The sequence below is a fragment of the Chionomys nivalis genome, chromosome 4 (genome assembly GCF_950005125.1).
Source record: "Chionomys nivalis chromosome 4, mChiNiv1.1, whole genome shotgun sequence".
Classification (NCBI taxonomy): domain Eukaryota; kingdom Metazoa; phylum Chordata; class Mammalia; order Rodentia; family Cricetidae; genus Chionomys; species Chionomys nivalis.
In genome coordinates, this window is record NC_080089.1 from 69774271 (window position 1) to 69798096 (window position 23826).

Genomic DNA, 23826 nt, shown 5'->3' on the forward strand with positions numbered 1-23826 from the left:
CAGTGTAATTAATGTGCACAAGGTTTCAAGAAGAAAAACGTGTGTCACAAGTTGTGAACAGTGAGAGAAGAGACCAAAGAACAGAATGTAATCCTGGAGAATAGAAGGTGGTAAAGACAGAAAAAGAAGGCTGAGGTGGGGGAGCCGTTGCTTAGTTGTATGATGTATGTGCAAAGCCCTGAAGATGTATTCCCAGCAGAGCAGAGAAAATCAAAACACAGAAAATGGTTCAGTGCTCAAAGGCAGCAGAACGACTTGAGGTCGGGCTCCATCTCAAATGTGACTCACATCAGGCTCCCCATCATTGTTTTAGTTCAATCTCTTCTGCTTGGGAACTACACTGTGGTTAGGGAGTCTTAAATAAGGGTAACTCATCAGGATTGGTTCTCTCCCTCTACCCAAATCTGTTATCTGACATTTCCAATCTGAGTCTAAAGACAGGAAGAACCAGTGTCCCTCCCACCTGGAAAACAGGCTGGTGGAATTTTCCCTCACCCTAACTTACACAAGGATATGGAGAAATCAAAGGAACAGAAATAGCTATAGTCCACCTCAAATACCTGCTTCAGGAGATGAAAGTTTTGTGGCTGCTGACTCCTCTGGCCACCATCCTTGACATCACAGATGTCACAAGTAGCTTCTCTTCCTGCAGTTTTGGATGGAGTGAGGAAGACAGCGTGCTCAGCAGCTTGTACTATGGCACATGACTGTAACTCCAGCTACTGAGAAGGCTAAGGCAGGAGGCCCCCTTAAGCTCATAATTTCAGCACCACCTGGGCAACAGTGAGACCCCCACCTCTAAATGAAAGGAGTCATTTTAACAAAACAATGGGCTGTGATTTAAATTACTGTAATGAACTTTACAACAGGGTCTCATGTATCTTAGGCTGGTTTACAACTTCCATAATTTGAGGGGGACCTTGAGTTTCTAATCCTCCTGCTTCTACCTACTGAGTAGGAGGGATTATAGGCATGCATGACCAACCCTAGTTTAAATGGCATTGCGTGTCAGAACCCAGGGCTTCTTAAGTGCTAGGGACTCTACCATCTGGGCTGCATGGCCAGGCCCTACCGTGTTAGATTTAAAAAGGCCAAACTGTTGGTTTGGGGCCTATTCTGTCCCACCCCCATCTTAGCTAGCCTTGATATTCTCTTGACCAACGCATGACAAAAATGGAGGACACTTCAGCTCCAGGCTCTAAGAAGGTCTGACAGTTTCAGGATTCCTGCCCCACGGTGTAAAGAAGTGTAGTTACCCCTTGCTAGAGAGATGACAATGAGGGACTCTTCTCAACATCCCAACAAAAGCATCAGATGTCTAAGCTGGGCTCTACTAGACAGTCCATTCCAGTAGTGCTCCCAAGCTGGATGCAGTCGCAGGAAGACCACAGTGAAAGACGAGAGCTAGACTCCATTAGCCCTACCTAAACTGAGCATCTGTGAGCAAAGAAAAGTGCCTGAAACCACACTTGTGGTAGGTTTGTCACAAAATACATAAGAGATATGCTTACCTAGGGTATTTCTGCGACCTACAATAAGCCTTTTGTGGATGGCCATCTGTCTTCTGGTCTTCTCACAGGGCCACAATTTCACAAACATACATAATATAGTGGTTGAGACATGGGATCTCTTTAAAATCTGAATTCTCAATGCTGTCTTGGTACTTGTTTTGAATTTGCCATTTCCAGATGTTTTACCATTTGACTGAGTCTTAAGGATATGTTTATTCAACATGGAAGCAAGAATTCCATGCAACTGGAAACTTAAGAAGTCCTGACAGCAGTCAGAGAGAATGCTTACTACAAAAGACACTATGTCCAGAGCAAGGCCTTGGCAAGAAACCTACACTCAAAACATTAGACAGACAAAATAGTATGGCTCTGGCTAACAGGAAGCAATTGAAGAGGGTGCCCAATGACGAACTATAGCCTCTATACACTCACACACCCCTGATGGGGGACTTTAGCCAATCACCTTCTGTTTAGGGTGTCCCCCTGGGGCCACAGAAAAACAGATAAAATACCCAGGTGCACTTGCTTCTTCCTCTTTTTTGCCACCTGCTCTCCTGGATCGCTGGAACCCTGGTTTTGTAAGTTTCCTTTCTTCTGTTTATTAAAGCTGAATATTATTTTAAGTTGGTTTGGTTAACTATCAACCTCGCCCCTTCACACCCCACCACCACATACAAAATGTAATTTTACAGCAGAGGGCATCATTTCTCCCCTTCGGCAGTAGCTGACTACAGCACAGTACTTAGCAGTGACTCGCACACTGTGCTGTGAATATGAGGGGAGAAGCAAAAGGCACACAGCCCAGAGTCTTCTGTGACTGTAGGACAACAGGAAGTATCATCCTCGTGAATGCAGAAGAGAACTGTTCCTGCCCATTTAGTTGACTAGTTGCTTGGACATGGTGCAAGAGAAATGTTAGCAGCATCTCATGATACTGCATTTGCTTTGAAAAGTCAAACATTTTGGGATTAAAGCAATAACTTATCTTTTTAAGATTTTTTATTTTATTACTGTATATTTGCATCTTGGAGTGTGGTATAGTGAAAAACTCCAGCATTTGAGAGGCAGAGGGAAAGTTAATCTCTGTGAGTTTGAGGCCTGCCTGGTCTATATGAGTTCTAAGCCAGGCTTTACATAGTAAGACCCTGCCTTAAAAAACAAACAAACAAACATATAAATGAATTAGCAGCAATTATACAACAGGTCATCAGGTATGTATTTAAACCACATATAATGTGTGTGAGAGAGAAATCTATGCTTTTATGTTCTGAAAAACAGCAGAGGAACCCATAGCATGGAATTCTTTCCATTTTAATTTAAAAAAAATGTGTATGGCAAGGCAGTAGTTGCACATGCCTTTAATCTTAGTACTCAGGAGGCAGAGGCAGGTGGATCTCTGAGTTGGAGGCTAGCTTGGACTACAGAGAGAGTTCTAGGATAGCCAGGGCTGCACAGAGAAACCCTGTCTTGAGAAACCAAATAAATAAATATGTATGTACGTACATATATATGTACGTATGTGTAGGTGTGCACACATGAGTTCCTGCAGAGGCCAAAAGTGCCAGACCCCCCTGGAGCCCGCAAACTACCTAACATGGATGCTGGGACCTGAGCTCAGGCCCTGTGAGAGTGCAGTCTGCACTCTTAACCATGGAGTCATCTTTCCACACTCCTCCTTTTCATTTCTATGTTCTCAGCCCCGTACAGACTCGGGCTCTCTAACGGCAGTCTTATATACATCAGTCTACTTTTTGGCTTTGACCCAGTGAGGAAGCTGACCTGGGTCACTGTTCCACTCTTTCCTGACCTTCCATAAAGTAGACTGGTAATCAAATGTACTTCTTTTATCTTCTTTTTGCAGTGTTAGGCATTGAACTCGGGATGCCTGGAGTTTGGAAATTTTTCAACATCAGGCTACACTTTGGCTCACAAGTATATTTTTAGCTCTATCAACTCTCCATCAGAAAGCACACTTTGTAGACACATGTTGATAATGAAATTACTCTATTGTGATATTTAGAAATATAAAAGGCAAAAGTGAATGAAAACAAGCACCAGATTATGCAAATAACAGTTAGATGGATCTGATTTGAATTCCAAGATGGCCAAAGTTAACCATTTTATAAACACTAATTATGAAACACAAAGACAATAGAAATATAAGTTATTTATTAATCAATCCACTTACAAAGCAGGTGGCTTAATGCAAGCTTATTGACATCTTCACATATGATCCATGGGAACATGTCTTCCACATACAGACAGTGCTATTACTGACTGGATGCATTTGCAATCTTGGGCATATTAAGCATATTTAAACAAATAAAATTAGGCTATCCTGTATATGAAAGTATCTTGATAATATGCATCCTGAAGTGGATTAAAACTTCCTCCAAAGGAGAAATGTTAGTATGTTAACATTTACTCTATATTATGTAATCTTAACTATAGAAATTAAAATTTTTAAATCAGTGATCGACTCTTGGTAATGTCTGAAGTGGGTGTCTATGACCATAGCCAACAGTAGCCTGACAATACAATCTGTGCCTCACAGTATCTGCAGATTTATTGTTTTCAAGTTTAGAGAGAAAGAAAACAAGAGACATGTAGATTCAGCTGACTTTATTTAAACTATAAAAAAAAAAATCCCTTAAAAGTGAACCTGGGACCCTTAGAAGTTCTACGAATGCATAGATACCTGCCAATGACTGAATCCTAAATCCTGACTGAATGACTTTATAAAATTAATGTAAGCAGATATCTTAATTATTCGTGCTTAGCAGAAGACCTAACAAAATTCTACATGTCTTTTTCAATTTCCCTATTTTTTTTAAATCTGCAAGTATATACAATCCAGCTAACTCAAATTAATATTTAGTGTTCATCAAAGCTGTTTCACAGCAGCAAAAACTGGATTAGGGAATAAAGTTCCGAATGGCATAGAGAAAGATAAATAGGGTCAGAACAGCAGTCTAAACGTATGGCATCAATAGCAACTCTATCTTGCACTGTGCTGGAAGAAAGGATACACCAAGAAAATTCCTATTGATCACTCTGGTCATGTGAGTACCACCAGCATCTGATTGACATGGGTTGCATTCTGTTCCCAGTATTAAGAGTGGTACTTAACTCAGAACTCCATATTGTAAATATACAGCAGCCATTTTGTCCTAATTTAATTAAGGAATGTCTTAATACACAATATTATCATTTCCTAGAGGATCTTTATACATTAAACTAAAGTACATGATTGATTAAATTAAAGGTTAGTAATGGATAAAAAAATTCATAATTCTCAAGGTACTATGTAAAAAAAAAAAAAAAAAAAAAACAACAAAAAGACCACAAAATACTACTTACTAAAGCAGCTAATCTTGCCTGCAAGTTTAGGGTCACAAGCCCATAATATGTGCAAAGAAATGCAATACAAGGAATCATGCAAAAATACAGTAAAATGATACAGGAAGAAATGTCAAATCTAGAAAAAAAAAACCCACAAAAGCTTTTATAAATACATCAAAATCAACTGTGTACATAAGTTGTAGGTCTAGCGGTAGCTGTACCATGTAGCAGAGTCAGCACTCCGAGTTCAAGGCTTCCAGATCTGCGCAGGTAAGTCATGCCATCTTTGGTTGACTGCAGTACCAGGAAGAATGGGAATGAGAGGGACAGCAAGAGTTCTGAAATACGGTGTCAACTTTCACTTGGCAGCTGGGCCTCGATGTCCACTCTGCATATGGGGCACTTCTTATTGGTGATCAGCCATTGATCAACACACACTTGATGGAAAAGGTGCATACATGGAAGGCGCCTATCATTGATGAAGAAAACAAACAGGAAAAATTAATTTTATGATAATTCTATGGGGCACAGATTTGCAAATAAAGTGTTTTGAAGTCACTAAGCATCTTTATGTTAAAAGCACAAAGACTAGAGCTGGCAGGATAGCTCGGTGGGCAAAGTAATTGCTATGCAAGTCTGCCAACCTGAGTTCACATCCTCAGAACCCATAAAAAGCAGCATGCAGTGGAATATGCCACATCTGTAATCCAGGATACGGGATGGAAACAAATTTCCCAGAAGCTGGATAGTCAGCTAGCCTGGTGTATACAACAGAGAACAAAAACAGAGCCCCGATTCAAAGGTGAGGGCCAACACTCTAGGTTGTCCTCTGACTTATAAATGTGCACTGTGATACACATACACATGCATACACACACACACCTACACCTGTCATCTCTAAGGGGAATTGCTCACTATAAAAATGGCATTTTAGACATTATGAGTCACCAAAATAAATAACTGACACTTCTATGGAGGCAAAATCTATAAAACTCAGAACTGTCAAATAAAGAATAAGACTGGCAATTAGTCTAGTATTGTCTTTTACATGAGCAGCCAAGGCACGGTGGATGAAAATACCCTGTTTTATGATGCTGCAAACACTTTCAATATCAAATCATTATGACGCTTGTGAAGATTCTTTGAAATACATATTCATTTAACTGTCTTCCAAAAGCTTTGGAGACTGCTGTGCTGTAGGAATTAAAGAGTGCCATAACATGTACCATTACTTCAACCCCAAGGATCTTTATACATCAGGCTGAAGCACATGCTCGAGGTAAGCAATATTATTTTCAGAGGAAAATCAGCACACCCACTTAACAAAATGCTACTGCTTTATACGTGGGTTAAAGGAAGATGTTCACTTCAGAATACCACACCGAGCAGCCAATATAGAAACTGCAAAGTAAATATAGGGTAACACTAAATTCAAACTTAAGAGTAAAATGGAAGTTGCTGCTTAATAACTTTCTACTACTTACTATTAAGAGCTGTTAATCATGCCCTCATAGCCTAATATTTCCACAGATAATACCTAGAAGTGCTCTCTTCCTTCTTGGACACTATCATTAACACTGTTAAGAGACTGATTCAATAGCTACATGCCTTCACTAGAAACAGAATGTTTAAAACAAAACAAAACCACAGGGGCTGCAGAGATGGTTTAATAGTCAAAGAGTGCTGGCTGTCTTTCCAGAGGGCCATCATTAGATTCCCAGCACCCAGTTCCAAGGAATCCAATGCCCTCTTCTGGCCTCCTTGAACACCTGCATGCACATGATGCACAAACTTATATGCAGGTAAAACACTTATACATGTAAGAAAATTAGTAATTCACTTTTTAAAAAAAGGTTTATTTATTTATTATGTATACAACATTACTTCCGTGTATGCTTGCATGCGAGAAGAGGGCACCAGATCTCATTATAGATGGCTGTGAGCCACCATGTGGTTGCTGGGAATTAATTCAGGACCTCTGGAAGAGCAGTCAGTGCTCTTAACCTCTGAGCCATCTCTCCAGCCCTAGTAATTCACTTTTAAGATTTAAAAAAAAACCCTTATCACATGGTGTAACTGACAATAATGTATCTTTCTCTTCTCTCAACCACTAGCTGAAGATGTATGATGAGCCAGGAGGGGTCTACAGATCAAGTTCCAGGATGGCCAGGGCTACACAGAGAAATCCTATCTAGAAAAAAAAAAACAAAGTTTGACAACATTATCCTTAGAAACAGAAAAAATTATTACCCACAGCTGTTATGCTTGATATAATATTAAATTATTGGGTTTTGTTTGTAGGTTTTTTTTTTTGGTTTTTCAAGACAGGGTTTCTCTGTGTAACTTTGGAGCCTGTCCTGGAACTTGCTCTATAGACTAGGCTGGCCTCGAACTCACATGGATCCGCCTGCCTCTGCCTCCCGAGTGCTGGGATTAAAGGCATGTGTAACCACGGCCTGGATAAGTCACTGTTTTAAAAATCTAGATTATAAAGCAATTACCTTACAAACTATAAAAAAAAAATGCCTTCAAATAATATTAGGTCAGGATGAGAACATATGCTAAATCACAAAAGAAGTATGGTTATATTGAGCATAGAGGCATGTGCCTGTAATTCCTAGCACTTGGGAGGCAGGGGCAAACCTCCACAAGAGTAAGGCCAGCCAGTGGTATCTAGCAAGAACCTCTCAGAAAACAAAAGCCAAACCAAACCAAACCAACAACAAAAAGAAATCCGAAAACAAAAGGGGGGGGGTGAAGAATGCTGGCAATAGAGTATATAGAGATGATCCTGACCTTTTATAATCTAGATAGCAAAATCCTCTCAAATTCTAATTCCTGAAAGTGTTACAGAAGACAAATTTTTACTACAGAAGCTCCCCATGCAGCCTCTGGTGGAGTCCAGAGTGGAAGTGCACACCCCTCCATGACTTTGATTCTTTTTATCCTTTTGCTTACAGAACATAATCTTTATTTGGATTCCAGTTTACTTTTAAATGAATGCCCTTTAAGACCTATTGATCTATTTGTGAATCAATTATCTGTACTGAGGAACAAAGCCATGGCTGTTCAATTAGACAAGGACTCTGACACTGAGCCATAATCCAGTCCTTTTTATTTAAGAGTGGACTTTAAATAAGAAATGTCTAGTTACCTCACATCTTCACCTTCCTCTAATATAGACAAACAGATAGTACACTTTTCCTCTGTGTCTTCCTCAGTCCCTTCTTCCCCATCTTGTTTGCAGTGCAGTTTCCTCTGTGAGAACCAATCAGTTGTTACCTTATTAGCAGAGATGACATTATTGAACAACTGAGTAAAGTCTGTGTTTATTTAAAACAAAACAAAAACAAAAAAAGACCACATATTCATATGTAACTTATTTCTTACACAACAGTCATGAATTAACAGATGGATTAAGTGACTACCAATTAATTACTGACTCCTCAAAGTGAGCATGAAAAGCAAAGTCAAAATGTAAGAGAGGCTCTAGGTTGAACCCTATTAATGTTATTTCGTGACAATGATAATTTGCACAATTATTATTTTAACACAGTCAAGCAAATTATTCTTCTAATGACTATTTCAAGCATCTCTAAGTTAACTCTAATGTATAGCATTTAGTTTAAACAAGATACAGTTGTGGTAACGCCTGACTGACACTCTTAGAAAACATTAAAAATACCAAGAGTAAGCTCCACTGTTTTCTGTACAGCACTGAGCATTATCTGTTCACTATGAACAACTTATTTTACATCTAGTTTGGAATTTCCACATACATAATATGAACAATACAGAAATATGAACTAGGCATCAGTGAAAAAAAAACTGGCTAGGTGTTTTAGCTATTTTGGTTTTCCATGACAGGATTTCTCTTTGTAATAGCCCCAGTTGTGCTGGATCGCTATCAGTAGAACGGGCTGGTCTCAAAACTCACCAGCCTCTACCTCCCAAGTGTTGGGATTAAAGGTGTGCACCACCACCACCCATATATATAAAAACTATATATATAATTTCATTATGGAAATCACTTCAACAGTAATACAGTTGCTATTACAGAATCAAGGGTCTGTAAGATTCCATTTTTATCATAACAATCCTCACCTTTTTATATTTATGTGGATATGTGCATCTTTCAATTGTTCCCTGGGATGCTCCACGATTGACATTTCCTAATCTCTCTTCCAGATGAATCAGTTCCTGAAAGTGAAACATAAGCAGTATTAAAACCACAATGACTATTGTCAGTATTGTCAGGGCTTGAGAGGTGGCTCAGCGGTTAGGAGCACTGACTATTCTTCGAGAGTTCAATTCCCAGCACCTAAATGGCAGTTAACAACTGGTGTGGAATAATCCTGTTGTACACTATAAAGATCTGTCACTCAAATTTGTTTAATAAAAGGCTGACTGGCCAGTAGCCAGGCAGAAAGCACAAACAGGTCAGCCAAACTAAGGATGATGGAAAGGAGAAGAATCAAGGAGTCACCAGCCAGATGTAGAGGGAACAGAAGATGAATGTGCCAAGCTATTAAAGGTATTGCCATGTGACTGAGCATAAGTAAGGAATATGGGTTAACTTAAAACGTAAGAGCTAGTTAATAATAAGCCTGAGCTATCAGTCAAACATTCATAATTTATATTAAGCCTCCAATTCAATTATTTAGGAAGTGGATATTGGGTATTTGGGAACAGATGAGCACAAGAGAAATGTCTGTTTACAATCAACTGTCTGTAACTCCAAGATCAGACAAACATGAAAGCTAAACACCAATGCAAATCAAATAAAATAAAATAAAATAAAATAAAAGCCGGGCGGTGGTGGCGCACGCCTTTAATCCCAGCACTTGGGAGGCAGAGGCAGGCGGATCTCTGGGAGTTCGAGGCCAGCCTGGTCTACAAGAGCTAGTTCCGGGACAGGCACCAAAGCTACAGAGAAACCCTGTCTCGAAAAACCAAAAAAAAAAAAAAAAAAAAAAAAAAAAAATTAAATTAAATTAAAAAAATAAAATAAAAATAGAGTATGATCAATACTACAAAGGCAACAAATTTAAATATTCATAACCCTGCAATATAAATACTATAAATGCTGGCAATGCAACACTATCCTGTAAATCAGGTTGTAACCATGTGGCCGTGCAGAAGTCTGGATATGTACATGGCTGCAGAATCTTCCACTACAACAAGGAAATGAGCAGTTCTAAGTTATCCAATCACAGATGAGATCTTCAGCTGCACACAAATTGGCTTTCCTTTCTCTAGACTGTTTCTCTACCAAGAAAGCTCAATTTTCTTCCCATATGCAAATGGCTCTTTATTGGATTATTTTACTGATTTGGTAGGTTTTTAAATTTTTTATTTTATGTGTATGGATGTTTTGTGTGTAATATTTTTGTGTACCATATGCATGCCTGGTGTCTGAGGAGGCCAGAAGAGGGTACTGAATCAATCCCCTGAAACCAGAATTACAGACAATTGTGAGCTACCATGTGGTTACTAGGAGTTGAACCTGGGTCCTCTAGAAGAGCAGCAGCCAGAGATCTTAACCACCAAGCCATCTCTTCAGCCCCCCCGCCCCCCAGGCTGGCATAAAACTCACAAGGTTTCTGATTCCCAGCTCAGTGGTCATTCTACTTAATCAACTCTGCACTAAAAATCCAATGGCAAATATCTTCACTTATTTTACTTCATACCTCAAAATTGCCCCTGAAAGGACCTCTGAACGATGTTCCATCCAATCCTGAAGAAATATAACGGATGTGAGGGTAACCTGCCATGTCAGGAACCTGTTTTTAATACAAGAGATGAAGTCATTAAGATTCATATTTTACCGCTAACATTGAAGATACTCAACCTCCATTCAAGTAATGAACTCAACTTAAAAGACAAACATGGGTAGCACGAATTCTAATTGCTCTTAATAATAAAAATCTAGTCAGATACAGATGTTAATGAAGAAGAGCAGAGAAGCAAAACAGCCAGTCACTAGTTCTTACCTCTACCTCAGACCCAAGACTGAATGCTCTCTCTATGAAACCTCAGACTGTTTCTAAGACTGAATCCTCAGACTCTATCTGAGCTCCTGTTTACTCTTGTCTCCAGCTCCCTAGTGATGGGATTAAAGGCATGGGATCCCAACTGCTGGGATCACCTTTGTGTGAGCTCTGTTTCTCTTTTAGATAGATTCAATCTCATGTAGCCCAGGGTGGCCTTAAACTCATGGAGAACCGTCTCATCTGCTTCAGTCTCCTCAATGCTGGGATTAAAGGTGTGTGTCACCACTGCCTGGCCTCTATAGCTAACTAGTGACTTAACTCTGCACTCTGATCTTCAGGCAAGCTTTATTTGTTAGCACAAACAAAAATATCATCACAAACATGACTCTAACTACACATTCTATTAAGAGGAACAGTTAGGTGTCCCTTAAAACACAAGCTCTCATTTCTGAAAAGATGGTTGAAAGAAATAAGGAAAACAGCTGTTTCATGAGGTAACAAATTTCTTACATGAACTTTGCATATAGTTGGGTATGGTGAGACATACTTGGCCCTGGCTACTCAGAAGGCTGAGGTAGGCTAAAGCAGCTTGAGGCTAGGTCTAGTTTCAAGGTCAGCCTGGGAAATATACTCTGTCCACCCCACTTGAAAAAAAAAAAAAGTCAGGTGTGGTTGTACACGCCTTTAATTTCCAGCACTCAGGAAGCAGAGACAGGTGGATCTCTGTGAATTTCAGGTCAACTTGGTCTAAGTAGTGAGTTCCAGAATTGCCTGGGCTATGTAGAAAAACCTTGTCTCAAAAATAAAACAAAAAAATGTCTATGTATATTCAAGCTTTTTAAGCCCTATGATCTCTTAGTAGTAGCAAACAAACTTAAGAAATTAAAGCTTTCATATGACCATAACAACCTCTCAATAGTAAATAAAGCATGAAATATTCTTGCCTTTGTGTAACAGGCTTTTTAAAAAAAACTGTTTTGTTCAGCTGGGCAGCAGTGGCACACGCCTTTAATCCCAGCACTAGGGAGGCAGAGGCAAGCAGATCTCTGTGAGTTCAAGGCCAGCCTGGTCTACAAGAGCTAGTTCCAGGACAGGCTCCAAAACATCAGCGAAACCCTGTCTCAAAAAACAAAACAAATAAAAAATTGTTTTGTTCAGTATAGTGAATCCTGAATATTTCAGATTTCATTTTTTTGTGAATTGGCCACAAATTTAAATTTATTTGTTACCCCAGAGATACTTGTTCTTTATGGCCATTTAGTGTGCACTGGGAAACTGGCACTGGTTGCTTGGTGCTCCCACTGATGTTGAACAGGCTCTGCCTTCTCTTCTTAGCTTTCCTACATCTATTTAGTGGCATACTTCTGCCACCAGCTTTCACTACCAGCTTTCTTTCATGTTTAATGTGGTTCCAAATACAGTTCTCAAGCACCATCTAGGGATTCTACCCAAGGAAGGCTGTGTTTTGCCTTGTGAAGCAAACATGTCAGGTAAGCTTTGCTCGGATGTGCACTGTAGTGCTACTGCTGCACAATCACTGTGAACAAATCATCAATATATATCAGATCAGTGATTAAACAGAAACATGAACAAACCAAGGGTCAAGACTAAAAGACTGCAGCACACTCCATCTTCTCCGTAATGCTTGTGCAGTTACAGCAGCAGACATCCAAGTGAACTGACTATATGAAGGAGACAGCACCATCTATCTTTATAAATAATCTTCAACATTTTAGCTAAGCAGTGGCGGCACGCGCCATTAATCCCAGCACTTGGGAGGCAGAGGCAGGCGGATGTCTGAGTTCGAGGCCAGTCTGTTCTACAAGAGCTAGTTCCAGGACAGGCTCCAAAGCTAGAGAAACCCTGTCTCGAAAAAAAAACAAAAAAATTCAACATTTTAAATTGTTTTTCTGTACTATTTCCAACATTACTATTATTATTTATTTTTGGTTTTTTATTTTATTTTGTTTTTCAAGACAAGGTTTCTCTGTGTAGCCCTAATTGGAACTCACGGCCTCTGTCTCCCGCGTACTGAAATTAAAGATGTGCGCCATTACTGCCTGGCTCTCTAGCATTGGTTTTAATCAGTCTGTGCTGAATCAAAACATACTTATAGGGGCTGAGGAGACGGCTCAGAGATTAAGAGCACTGGCCACTCTCCCAGAGGTCCTGAGTTCAATTCCAAACACCCACACGGCGGCCCACAACCATCTGTACACTCCCAGCCTCTCATGGCACATTGTTACGTTACCCGCAGCTTCACTTACAACCGAGAGCACAGGAAGTAACTGAAAACATCCTCCAAGCAACTTAGAAAGAAATTTGCCTCCACATATTCTAAACCTTCCTTCCAAAAACCTTTTCCTGTCTTTTTCCTCTACCTTCTCTTCTCCTGTTTCCCACCCTGGTCCATACTTAACTGGCTATTCATTTCTCTCTTTGAACAAGCTTTTCTTTCTACTGGCTTTCTGTCAAGTCAAAATGTTTCTTGTTCCTCCAAACCTCAATGCTCTTAATCCTGGAATTTATACTAAATCTGCCCTTCACAGGCAAGCTACAAGTACTGTGTAGTTACTGTCTGCAAGTTCTCATCTTTTTGAAAAAGTCCCACAAGATCTAGCAGTATGTCTCAAAGTAGAGTGTTTGCCTAGAGAGCACAGGACCCTGAGTTCAGTTTTGCCATGTCAAAAAAGGGGTTGGGAGAAGAGAGGGAAGGAGAGGAAACAGAACCATCTCCATTTCTCACTGTTAACCACTGACAAACCCATTACAATATCAATACTCCCCAAGCTTTATTCTTTCATAAGGCACTAACCGACCATTTTTTTTTTTTCCGAGACAGGGTTTCTCTGTGGCTTTGGAGCCCGTCCTGGAACTAGCTCTTGTAGACCAGGCTGGTCTCGAACTCACAGAGATCCGCCTGCCTCTGCCTCCAGAGTGCTGGGATTAAAGGCGTGCAACACCACCGCCCGGCTCGACCATGTGTTTATGAGAATACTCTAGTTCTGTTTCTCATGTGAGCAGCTGTCATCTGACTGAAGGACACTGCCATCTAAATCTGTTTCTCCTATCCACTCACCTTCCTGCCGCTTATACACTCTCTGAAAATCTACTCCTCTTCCTTGGATTCCTTAGCACTGAATGACATCTTGTCAGGTTTCAAAAACATATCTTTAGCCTAGATATCTTTCTTTTTTTTTTTAATTATTTATTTATTATGTATACAATATTCTGTCTGTGTGTATGCCTGCAGGCCAGAAGAGGGCACCAGACCTCATTACAGATGGTTGTGAGCCACCATGTGGTTGCTGGGAATTGAACTCAGGACCTTTGGAAGAGCAGGCAGTGCTCTTAACCTCTGAGCCATCTCTCCAGCCCCCCCTAGATATCTTTCTTAGTGGACACAGCTATCTCAGGTTAGTAGGTCTAAAATCTCATCTGATATTTTTCAAGCCATCTAACATTCTCCAATACAACGAAAGGCACTACACTTTTTCACCCACACTAGAAACCTGGAGGCAACCTAAGAATTACTCACTTACTACACTGTGTCCTGGTGCTTTTCCTGCCATCTGCCAGTGCTTTTTTTTTTTCAAACCAGTTTTTTTTTTTAATTTTTTATTTAAACGTTTTTTTTTTTTTCCATTTTACATACCAACCCAGTTTCCCTTCCCTCCACTCCTCCTCACTCCCTCCTTCCTCCCGTCCACTCTTGAGAAGGGTAGGGTCTCCCATAGGGAGTCTGTCAACCAAGTCCACCAGTACTTTTATTTCAGAAACTTACTAAACTTTACTCTTCTACCATGACACTTAAAGGAGTTTCCTTCTCCCACCTCTAAATCTGTTTTTCCCATAATTGAGATGTGTCCTTTTCAAGTATAATCACATTAAATCACTCAAAAAGCATAAATATAATCAACATATCTCAGCTGAGAGGCAGAGGCAGGCAAATCTCTAAGTCTGAGGCCAGTCTGGTCTACACACTGAGTGCAAGGACAGCCAAGGCTACAGAAAGAGACCTTGTCTCAAAATAAAACAAGAGCAACAACTAACTCCCCTTCTTTGGCTGCTGAGACCCAGTTTCCTGTCGAAGCAGCTTTGTGTTCTCATTCTCTGCTTCTTTTTTTTTTCCACAACAACAATGCTGTTTTGTTTTTTAAATATTTATTTATTTATTTATTATGTATACAATATTCTGTCTGTGTGTATGTCTGCAGGCCAGAAGAGGGCACCTCATTACAGATGGTTGTGAGCCACCATGTGGCTGCCGGAAAATGAACTCAGGACCTTTGGAAGAGCAGGCAATGCTCTTAACCACTGAGCCATCTCTCCAGCCCTCATTCTCTCCTTCTTTATTTCCTTCCTTCCTCCCCTCCTCCTTTTACCCCCTACCCCCTACCCCATCTCTCTGGTGCTGAATACAGGCTCACAAGAGCTGAGCAAATGCTGGCACTGAGCTACCCTAGCTGGCACATCTGGAGACACAAGCTTACGTGGACTCTTAGTCCTTGGTGCTGTTAGACAGCTCCTGACCAGTATCAACCTCTGCAAAGGCAGCACCCCGAAGTCCACAGAAGCCTAGGACAAGGGACAATGAGGACTCTCTACAGTGCCTTCTGTACAACAGAGAACTTCCTTTTCTCCTCACATCTATAGCTAGTTTTATAGTGATTTTTTTCAACATTGTAGCAACACAATCAGCATCTGTCAGCAGAAGCAGCAACAGCATGATGGCATCAAAGCAGACCCAATCCACTGATGGCAAATTCACTGATGCACGTGTCTCAGTGACAGCAGGTCATGTTCATCTCTATCGGTGTGCAGAAAAGTTCACTTCTCAGCATTTTGTACATCAAGAGTATATTTTACAACAGACTCAGATTTCAACATATCTAATATCTTTTCATAGTACAATATCTAACTAATTAGTGGAATGATTTCTAAATTCTAGCAAAATATCTACTGTACTGAAATATTTTAATACAATATTTAATTTAGAATAAAAAGTTACTTTTAGAAGGCAAATGCATCAGAATGTTTAAAATTCCCATTTTACCATTAAAGGAAGTGCTCCTAACTGTAGGTGATGAAGTCGAGGAGGAGCATGATAATGGGCCAAGTGAGGGTGCAGTGCGCCAGGCGTGTAGGTAGCTGCAGTCACTCCAGCTTCAATCCCCAGTTCCCTAAGAAAGAGCAAGAGCAGTTATCTTTGTGCCTTCCTTACAGTCTCTTTACTGCCAAGAGAAATAGAAGCAATTTCAATAATCCTTATGTTTCTTTACTTATAAAGTTAAGGCAAATGTAACTTAGACCCTTCCCCCTAAATTTTACTAACTTCAAGTATATTTCAGAAATAAATGTTCAAAAAGCTCCATTTTGTGAGTATAAGCAGAAAAGCTTTTTAATTCAGTTTCACTCCCTTCTAATCAACCTGGCTCTCCTGAGGGAGCACACCAAAAGAGCCGACTTCGTTGGGTCATCAGAATGTGACACATGCTCCCCAGGCTTTTGTTTGCTGGGTTCTTGGTGTCGGTGACAATTACAAGAGCTTCTACACCTAAAACCTTGAGCAGTGACCCCACAAGAAGGGCAGACGTGGTATATAATGAAGCTCCACTTGCTTACTCCTACTCTGTGCTGCTGCAATGACTGCAAGTGAATTAAAATGAAAATGTAATGAAAACCCATTTCACTTCTCCAAAACAAACTAGGTTTCTCTTTTCAATGGTGGACACTGCAAGTGAAGCAAACATAACCATGACAAGGAGGTAGAAAAGGCAGTCAGGCAAGCAGGGTTACATCAGGAGTCTGACCTTAGCAGACACTAATGAAAACAGAAGAAATACTCTACTCCTTGCTGTGGAATAATTCTTCTGTACATTGTGAAGATGTGTTGTTTTCATTATTAATAAAAAGCTGATTGGTCAATAGCTAGCCAGGATTTTTGAGGCAGAGAAAATGTTAGCGAGAAGGACGGAGTCAAGGGAGTTTGAGGAGGCAAAGAACACATAGGATTGGAAGTAAATAGATGAAGTAAATGAGCCTTGGGGCAGCAAACAGATGAACAGAAATGGGTTAATTTAAGTTGTAAGAGCTAGCTAAATACAAGCGTAAGCTATAGGCTTAGCATTTATAATTAAGTCTCTGTGGTTATTTGGGAGTGGCTGGCGGGACAGAGCTGATTGGAGGTCTAGATGGAAAACTCCACATACAAGTCTTCTCAACTATATGTAGAATTTTTCAAAGTCAAACACAGTTGTAGAGAACTGAAGAGTGTGGCTAGGAAGGAGAGGCACACAGGAACACAGGCTATAATCAACAGATGCAAGCATTCACTTCAACAGGACTAAGTTCTGGATTTCTACAGCATCTCCTCATGGCTGAGTAGAAAGCAATAGATATACACTCAAAACTGTTTAAACGGAGATTTTAAATGCCATCATAGAAAAATGATAAATATTGAGGTATGGATACACTAATTAACATGAGTTATCATTCTGCAATGTTCCCAGTCCACACAGTTATTACTTGGCACAAAAGAAACAAAATCAACAGCTGTTTTCCTGCTTCCGGAGACTCCTGCCCCAGAACTCAAGATCCTCCTCTGTCTTTCCAGACTTCACTCCCCAGACAGTTCCTCCCAGCAGAGCTGTCCCTCCACATAGCTGCTCTCTGTGATATGCATTCCACTATAAGGGATTTCTCCCCAGTTTTACCAGAAGCTGCTTAGCACCGTTTGAAATAAGTAAAATACTGACCAGGCAGTTCTCTCTGGAGCCTGGCGAGGATGTGAGGACATGGTTTGAGGCACATGAATATGATGCCCATGGCCATAGTTTGGGTGCATCCTATGTGGATGGGGCGGGGGACGTTCATGTGCCCGCCTGGAAACACAGAACACAAAAAGACCACTGGAAATAAGTGAATAATTGGTTATTTCTTAATGTGAAAAAAACTTGTTAAAATTATGAAAATATATAATCATGATGAAATTTATACTAATAAACATGTACCATAAAATTAAAAAACACATGAAATTCTCCACACAAACTTAGTGCTCATTCACTCTACTATCGCCAATCTAATAACATCCCAGACTCCAGGAATGGTGGTGAAAGCACTTAATCCCAGGATTTGGGAGCCAGAGGCAGCCAGGTCTCTTTAAGTTTAAAGCTAGCCTGGTCTACATAAGTAGTTCATGGTCTGCCAAGGCTACACAGTAAGATCCTTAAAACGAAAACATTCCACAAAAATGGTAATTTAGGCATTCTCTTAAAACTTCTACAATAGGTATTTTAATTGGGAGAACAGCAGAATGGAAATAAAACTTTAAAAACCAGTTAGCTACTTCACATAAACATATAAAGCAGGATAATAGAAAATTTTATTTTGCTACAATCATTAAAAAAATTCAATCATTTTAATAAGAATATGAGGGGTCCCCCCACACACACACACACTGCCCCTTGGAGACAGGTTAAAGGACAGTTTACAGGAATCTGTTTTCTCACTCCATCATGTAGCCCTGGAGATCAAGCTCAGGTTCTCAGGCTTGACAGTAAGCACCTTTACCCACTGAGCCATCTTGCTGGCTTCACTGACATTTTCTATAAAGACTGACCATTAAAACATCAGTATGTTTTATAGTCATAGGATCTATGAGAAAACTAACCAGGTAGGTCTTTGCCATGCCAAAAATGTAAGACAATATGTGAATAAAAAAGTTAAGCTGTTTTTAAATAAAACTTTATTTACAAAAATTGACAGTGCATTGGGCCACAACCCAATGTCCTAATAATTCATAAATCAGATGATTGTGAATACCAAATCCTGAATTGTCTAAAGAAAACATTTTCTTAGTATAAATATGGGGGACTACACTATTAGAAGGTTAATAAGACTTTGTTAAGACTGGATCTTATGTGGCCCAGGCTGGTCTTGAATAGAATTCTGATCCTCCTCTACTTTCCACCTCCAAGTAGGGCATCATGCCTAGTCCTTATGCAATGCAGAGTACTAAATTCAGGGCTTCAAGCATGCCAGGCAAACACCCTCCCAACTGAGCTATACCCCAAGCTTCCATGTCAATTTCTGATTTTTGTTTTTCCAGACAGGGATTCTCTGTAGCTTGGGAGCCTGTCCTGGAACCAGCTCTTGTAGACCATGCTGTAGACCTTGAACTCACAGAGATCTGCCTATCTCTGCTTCCCAAGTGCTGGGATTAAAGGCGTGTGCCACAACTGCCAGGTTCTATGTCAGTTTTTGAAACTTCTTGTTGTTTGTTAAAGACAGGGTTTCTCTGAGTAGCCTTGGCTGTCCTGGAAGTAGCTTTGTAGACCAGGCTGGCCTTGAACACATAAAGATCTGCCTTTCTCTGCTCCTGAGTGTTGGGATTAAAGGCGTGTGCCACCGTCGCCCACCCAGTTTTAGAAAGTTCTATTACTATTCTTTCCTCTTGTTAATAACATGATAAATCAAATCAAATCTTAGACATTTTTCAATTTTGTTCTTCAGAATCAAAGTTGGTATTAATCATTAGAAACACAGACTTATTTGCTTGAAGACACTCACATGGTCAACATATACAATGCAGGATAGGACACAATAAAGTTATTTTATGGTTGGCAACTTTCCAGCTGGGAATAAAGCTCAGCCAGTGGTAGACAATTCTCAATTAGGGGCAAGGTACCATGGATTCAATGTCCAGCATCACCACCACCACCAAGAACAACAAAAGAGGTAATTTCCTAGTGCACTAAAGATTTTCTATAGTAATGCTGCCTTGTTTTACGTGACCATAAACCCACTAGGTATGATGGTGTATGGCTAAGGAAGGAGGTTCATAAATTCAAGAACAGTCTGGTCTGTACAGTGAAACCTAGTTTCAAAATACAAAAGATTTCATATGTGAAAGATCAAAGGAACAAGAAGGAAAACAAGTATAATTTTCTTAAAACCATGAGACCTACGTTGGATGCTGCATCATCCTCCTCCTCTGAACTTCCATCCTCTGCATCACTTCATGAGGGTGCAGTCTCTGGGCTGGAGGTGCTGGGGCTGGAATATGGTGTGAAATCGGCTGGTGAGCTGGAGGAAGATGCTGAGGGATGGGTGCAGCTGTACTGCCTAAATGAGTTGGGGGCGGGGGCGCCACAGGGTGAGATGCTGCATGAGAAGATATCTGAGAATGGAAAGCATGTACGGGATGAGGAATAACATAATCCACTTGAGGGGGAGGCTGAGTCTGAGGAGGGGCATTTCCATGAGAGTGAGGGCAACCCGAGGCTTGATGGTGCAGTGGTCTTGTTAAGGAAGCATCTGCAAGAAAAGTGTTTCTTGTCAATACATATAGATCTACTTCATTAACAGCATTACAATGTACAACAATCTATTATGAGACTGAATAAAATTTCTGGAAAAAATACCCTGATAAAAACTGATAAATGCTGAGATGACATCCCTATGTGCTGTTCCCTCTTCGCCCCCCCCTCCCCACACGCATGCACTCTCAGACCATATCTACAGTAAAACTTAGGAGTTTTGTATCAGAAAAAATTACCTAAATACAGATAGCTGCTGATAAAACACCCTTGTAAAGGTTACCATAATTAATATACTCATCTATAAGACACAGGTATAAACTGACCTCACACAATCAACCTAACATTTAATAAATGATTTAATTTTCATTATTTTTAGTTAGACATGTAGTGTGTGTGTGTCTTTGTGACTGCTGTATGTTTAGGTGCCCATGGAGGCCTAAGGGGGCACTGGAACTCCTGGAGCTGGAGCTACATTATAGGTGGTCGTGGGAGCTAGGAACCAAACTCGGGTCCTCTGGAAAACAGTATACATTCTTAACCATCACTCCAGGCCCCTAAATTTTTTGTTTTTCGAGATAGGGTTTCTCTGTGTAGCCCTGATTGTCCTAGGACTCACTCTGCAGACTAGGCGGGGCTCTAACTTGGAGATCTGCCTGCCTCTGCCATCTGAGTGCTGGGCCTAAAATTTTTAAGTAAATATGAGGGGTTGGAGACATGGCTCAGAGAACCAGGGTTCAATTCCTAGCATCTATATGGCAGCTCACAACTGTCTGTAACTCCAGTTCCAGGGGATCCTGCATCATCACACAAACATACAGGCAAAAACACCAATGCACATTTAAAAAAAAAAAGGTAAATATGATAAGAAAAATAATTTATTTTCTAATCACTTGCTTTTTTCCCCAGAATTATTGATTTGTATTCTTAGACTGTCTATTTGGCATTTTCTTATTTATTTAAAGTACTATTTGTCTTTGTGGAAGTTTTCTAATAAAAAGTATAGACATTTTTCCAAATTCTCTTTATTCGCCTATCAAATGAGTTTTTGTTTTTCTGTAGCCAGTTGTCCTGTCCAGAAACTAGAGGGGGAGAACTACAGGACACGACAATACAAATGAAAATGTTTTTCCATTAATTATAACTTTTTGTTTGTTGTTTTTTTTGATACACTGCCTTGCTACATAATCCAAACTGACTTCAAACTTGCAACCCTCCCACCTCGGCCTCCTAGGTGCTGGAATTCAAGCATGCAGCTACTTCCTAAACATGTATCACTTCCCTTAATGATTTACTGTCAGAATGCTGTACAGAGGAAAGGGAATCTCAGTCCCCTAAAAACGAGTGTGCAACACTTCTATTGCTGCCCTTGCCTTCCACACCTCATGTCACAGCCTGTGCTACAGACAGATAAGACATGTAGGTCAGGAAAATGCAACAAAGTAAGCCCTTAACAAGATGCTTTCTCTCATATCTTCAATAAAAATATTTACATTTCAAAGTCATTGTTGGAATACTCATCTTACCAAAAAACCTGCATTTACTTGACACTAAAAAAAAAGTCAATCTATGCAGAATGTGCCATCTACAATCTCAGCTCCTAGAAAGGTGAGACTGAGGAAGGAGAATCTTAAATTCAAAGCAAGCTGATCAACACTGTAAAAAAAGAAAAGAAAAAAAAAATCCAGAAATAAGAAACCTTGGATTTTAGTCCAAACTTCATTTCATTGGAAAGTGTGTTTGTGTGTGTGTTTCAAGAGAGGGTTTCTCTGTAGCTTTGGAGCCTGTCCTGGAACTTGCTCTGTAGATCAGGCTGGCCTCTAACTTACAGAGCTCCACCTGCCTCTGCTTCCCAATTGCTGGGATTAAAGGTACGCACCACCATGCCCAGCAGAACAGTATTCTTTAGTGAGTTTGTCTGCACATTTTTGTGGATGTGCACACATGGACATACTAGTGTGTGTGTGTAAGCCAAAGTTTGACATCAAGTGTCATTCTTACTAACTTTTGTGCTAGCTAGTTTTATGTCAACTTGACACAAGCTAGAGTTATCTAAAAGGAGGAACCTCAATTGAGAAAATGCCTACCTAAGATCGGGCTGTAGGGCATTTTTTAAATTAGTGACTACAGGGGGAGGACACAGCCAATTGTAGGTGGTGCCATCCCTGGGCTGGTGGTCCTGAGTTCTATAAGAAGGTGGGCTGAGCAAGCCAGGGGAAGCAAGCCAATAAGCAGCACCCTTCCATGGCCTCTGCATTAGCTCCTGTCTCCAGGTTTCTGTACTGTTTGAGTTCCAGTCCTGACTTCCTTCAGTGATGGACTATGATGTGCAAGTGTAAGCCAAATAAACCCTTTCCCCCTCAAGCTGCTTTTGGTCATGGTGTTTCATTGCAGCAGTAGAAACCCTAAGTAGGATAACTCTATTTGTTGAGAGGTTTTCACATTGGGAAGTGGGGTTCATTGATTCATAGCACGTAAGTCTGTTGGCCAATAAACCTTATCTTCCAGCACTTGGATTACAGGCACATGCCACTATACTAAGCTTTCCACAGGTTCTGGAAATAGAACTCAGGTCCTCATGCTTGCATGGTAAGCACTTTACTGACAGTCCTCTCCTTACCCGTCATTTGAGGATGATCTAGTGCTCTAGTTTGGAGTATGGTTACCTTATAGTTTATCAACAGAGGACTATCTTCAAGTCATTTTTTAATTCAATTTTTAAAAATTTATTTGTATTTTATATACACTGGTGTCTTGCCTGCAAGTATGTCTGTGTGAGGGTGTTAGATCCCCTGGAGTTACAGACAGTTAGTTTTGAGCTGCCATGTGCGTGTTGAGAATTGAACCTGGGCCCTCTAGAAGACCAGCCAGTGCTCTTAACAGCTGTGCCATCTCTCCAAGTTATTATTTTTTTTAACCCGTAAAACTGTATTTGTGTGTCAGTGGGCACACCCGAGGGCATATGTGTAGAGGGCAGGGGAACACTTGGTTATATTAATACATCATTTATTTATTTGGTTATCTTTTTCCATCATTTATTTGTTAGTTTGAGATAGCGTAGGGTCTTGCTATGTAGCCTGACCTTGTATTCACAGAGATCTACCTGCCTCTGCCTCTGGAGTGGTGGTACTCCCAAAATGGTTTATAATTTTTAAAACTATTTTGTTTGCCCACTTTCACATTTCAAACAATTTTTCTAAAAGTCTTTTTTATTAAATCAATGCTTTGCTCTTCAAGAGGGCAGACAGCTCCAGAACTCAGGTGACAAAGAAGTTACTTGTTATGTTATTTCTAATTCCTAATCACCTTTCTCCAACTCACACCAAGCATCTTTCAGAGCTTTCCAACAGCACACTTACAAGTTTTATAAAGTCAGTTCTGTTTTTGAATGGGTCCCCTTAACTCTTCAGTGAGCATTCGAAGAGATGACTTATGTAACAAGCACAGACTGCTGCCTATACAGGCCACCTGCTATTCATTCCCATTCCTTTTCAGTCACTTTTAATTATGTTTTGGTTTGGCTTCTCATCACAGGGTCTCACTAGATAGCCCAGAATAGCCTCAACCTTTAGATATTATTCTGCCTCAACCTCTCAAGTGCTATGATTACAGGCATGTGCCACAATGTCCAGCAGTTTTTGTTCTTTTTGAAGCAGAAGG

General features: G+C 40.3%; 1 protein-coding gene across 5 annotated transcripts in view; it reads right to left on the bottom strand.

The window, feature by feature from the left end:
• Nucleotides 1-3669: 3669 nt before the first annotated feature.
• Nucleotides 3670-23826, bottom strand: part of Rnf111 (ring finger protein 111) — a 73824-nt gene continuing 53667 nt past the window's right edge. For 3 of the 5 annotated variants that reach the window (XM_057767791.1, XM_057767789.1, XM_057767790.1), the window contains exons 8-14: nt 19816-20164; nt 17605-17730; nt 15903-16029; nt 10544-10636; nt 8958-9053; nt 8008-8135; nt 3670-5322 (exon numbers count right to left, since the gene is read on the bottom strand). In XM_057767791.1, the coding sequence (XP_057623774.1) occupies nt 5205-5322; nt 8008-8135; nt 8958-9053; nt 10544-10636; nt 15903-16029; nt 17605-17730; nt 19816-20164 (1037 nt within the window). In that variant the 3' untranslated portion in view covers nt 3670-5204. The remainder of the gene's footprint in view (nt 5323-8007; nt 8136-8957; nt 9054-10543; nt 10637-15902; nt 16030-17604; nt 17731-19815; nt 20165-23826) is intronic. The other 2 variants (XM_057767793.1, XM_057767792.1) reach the window with 1 other exon arrangement.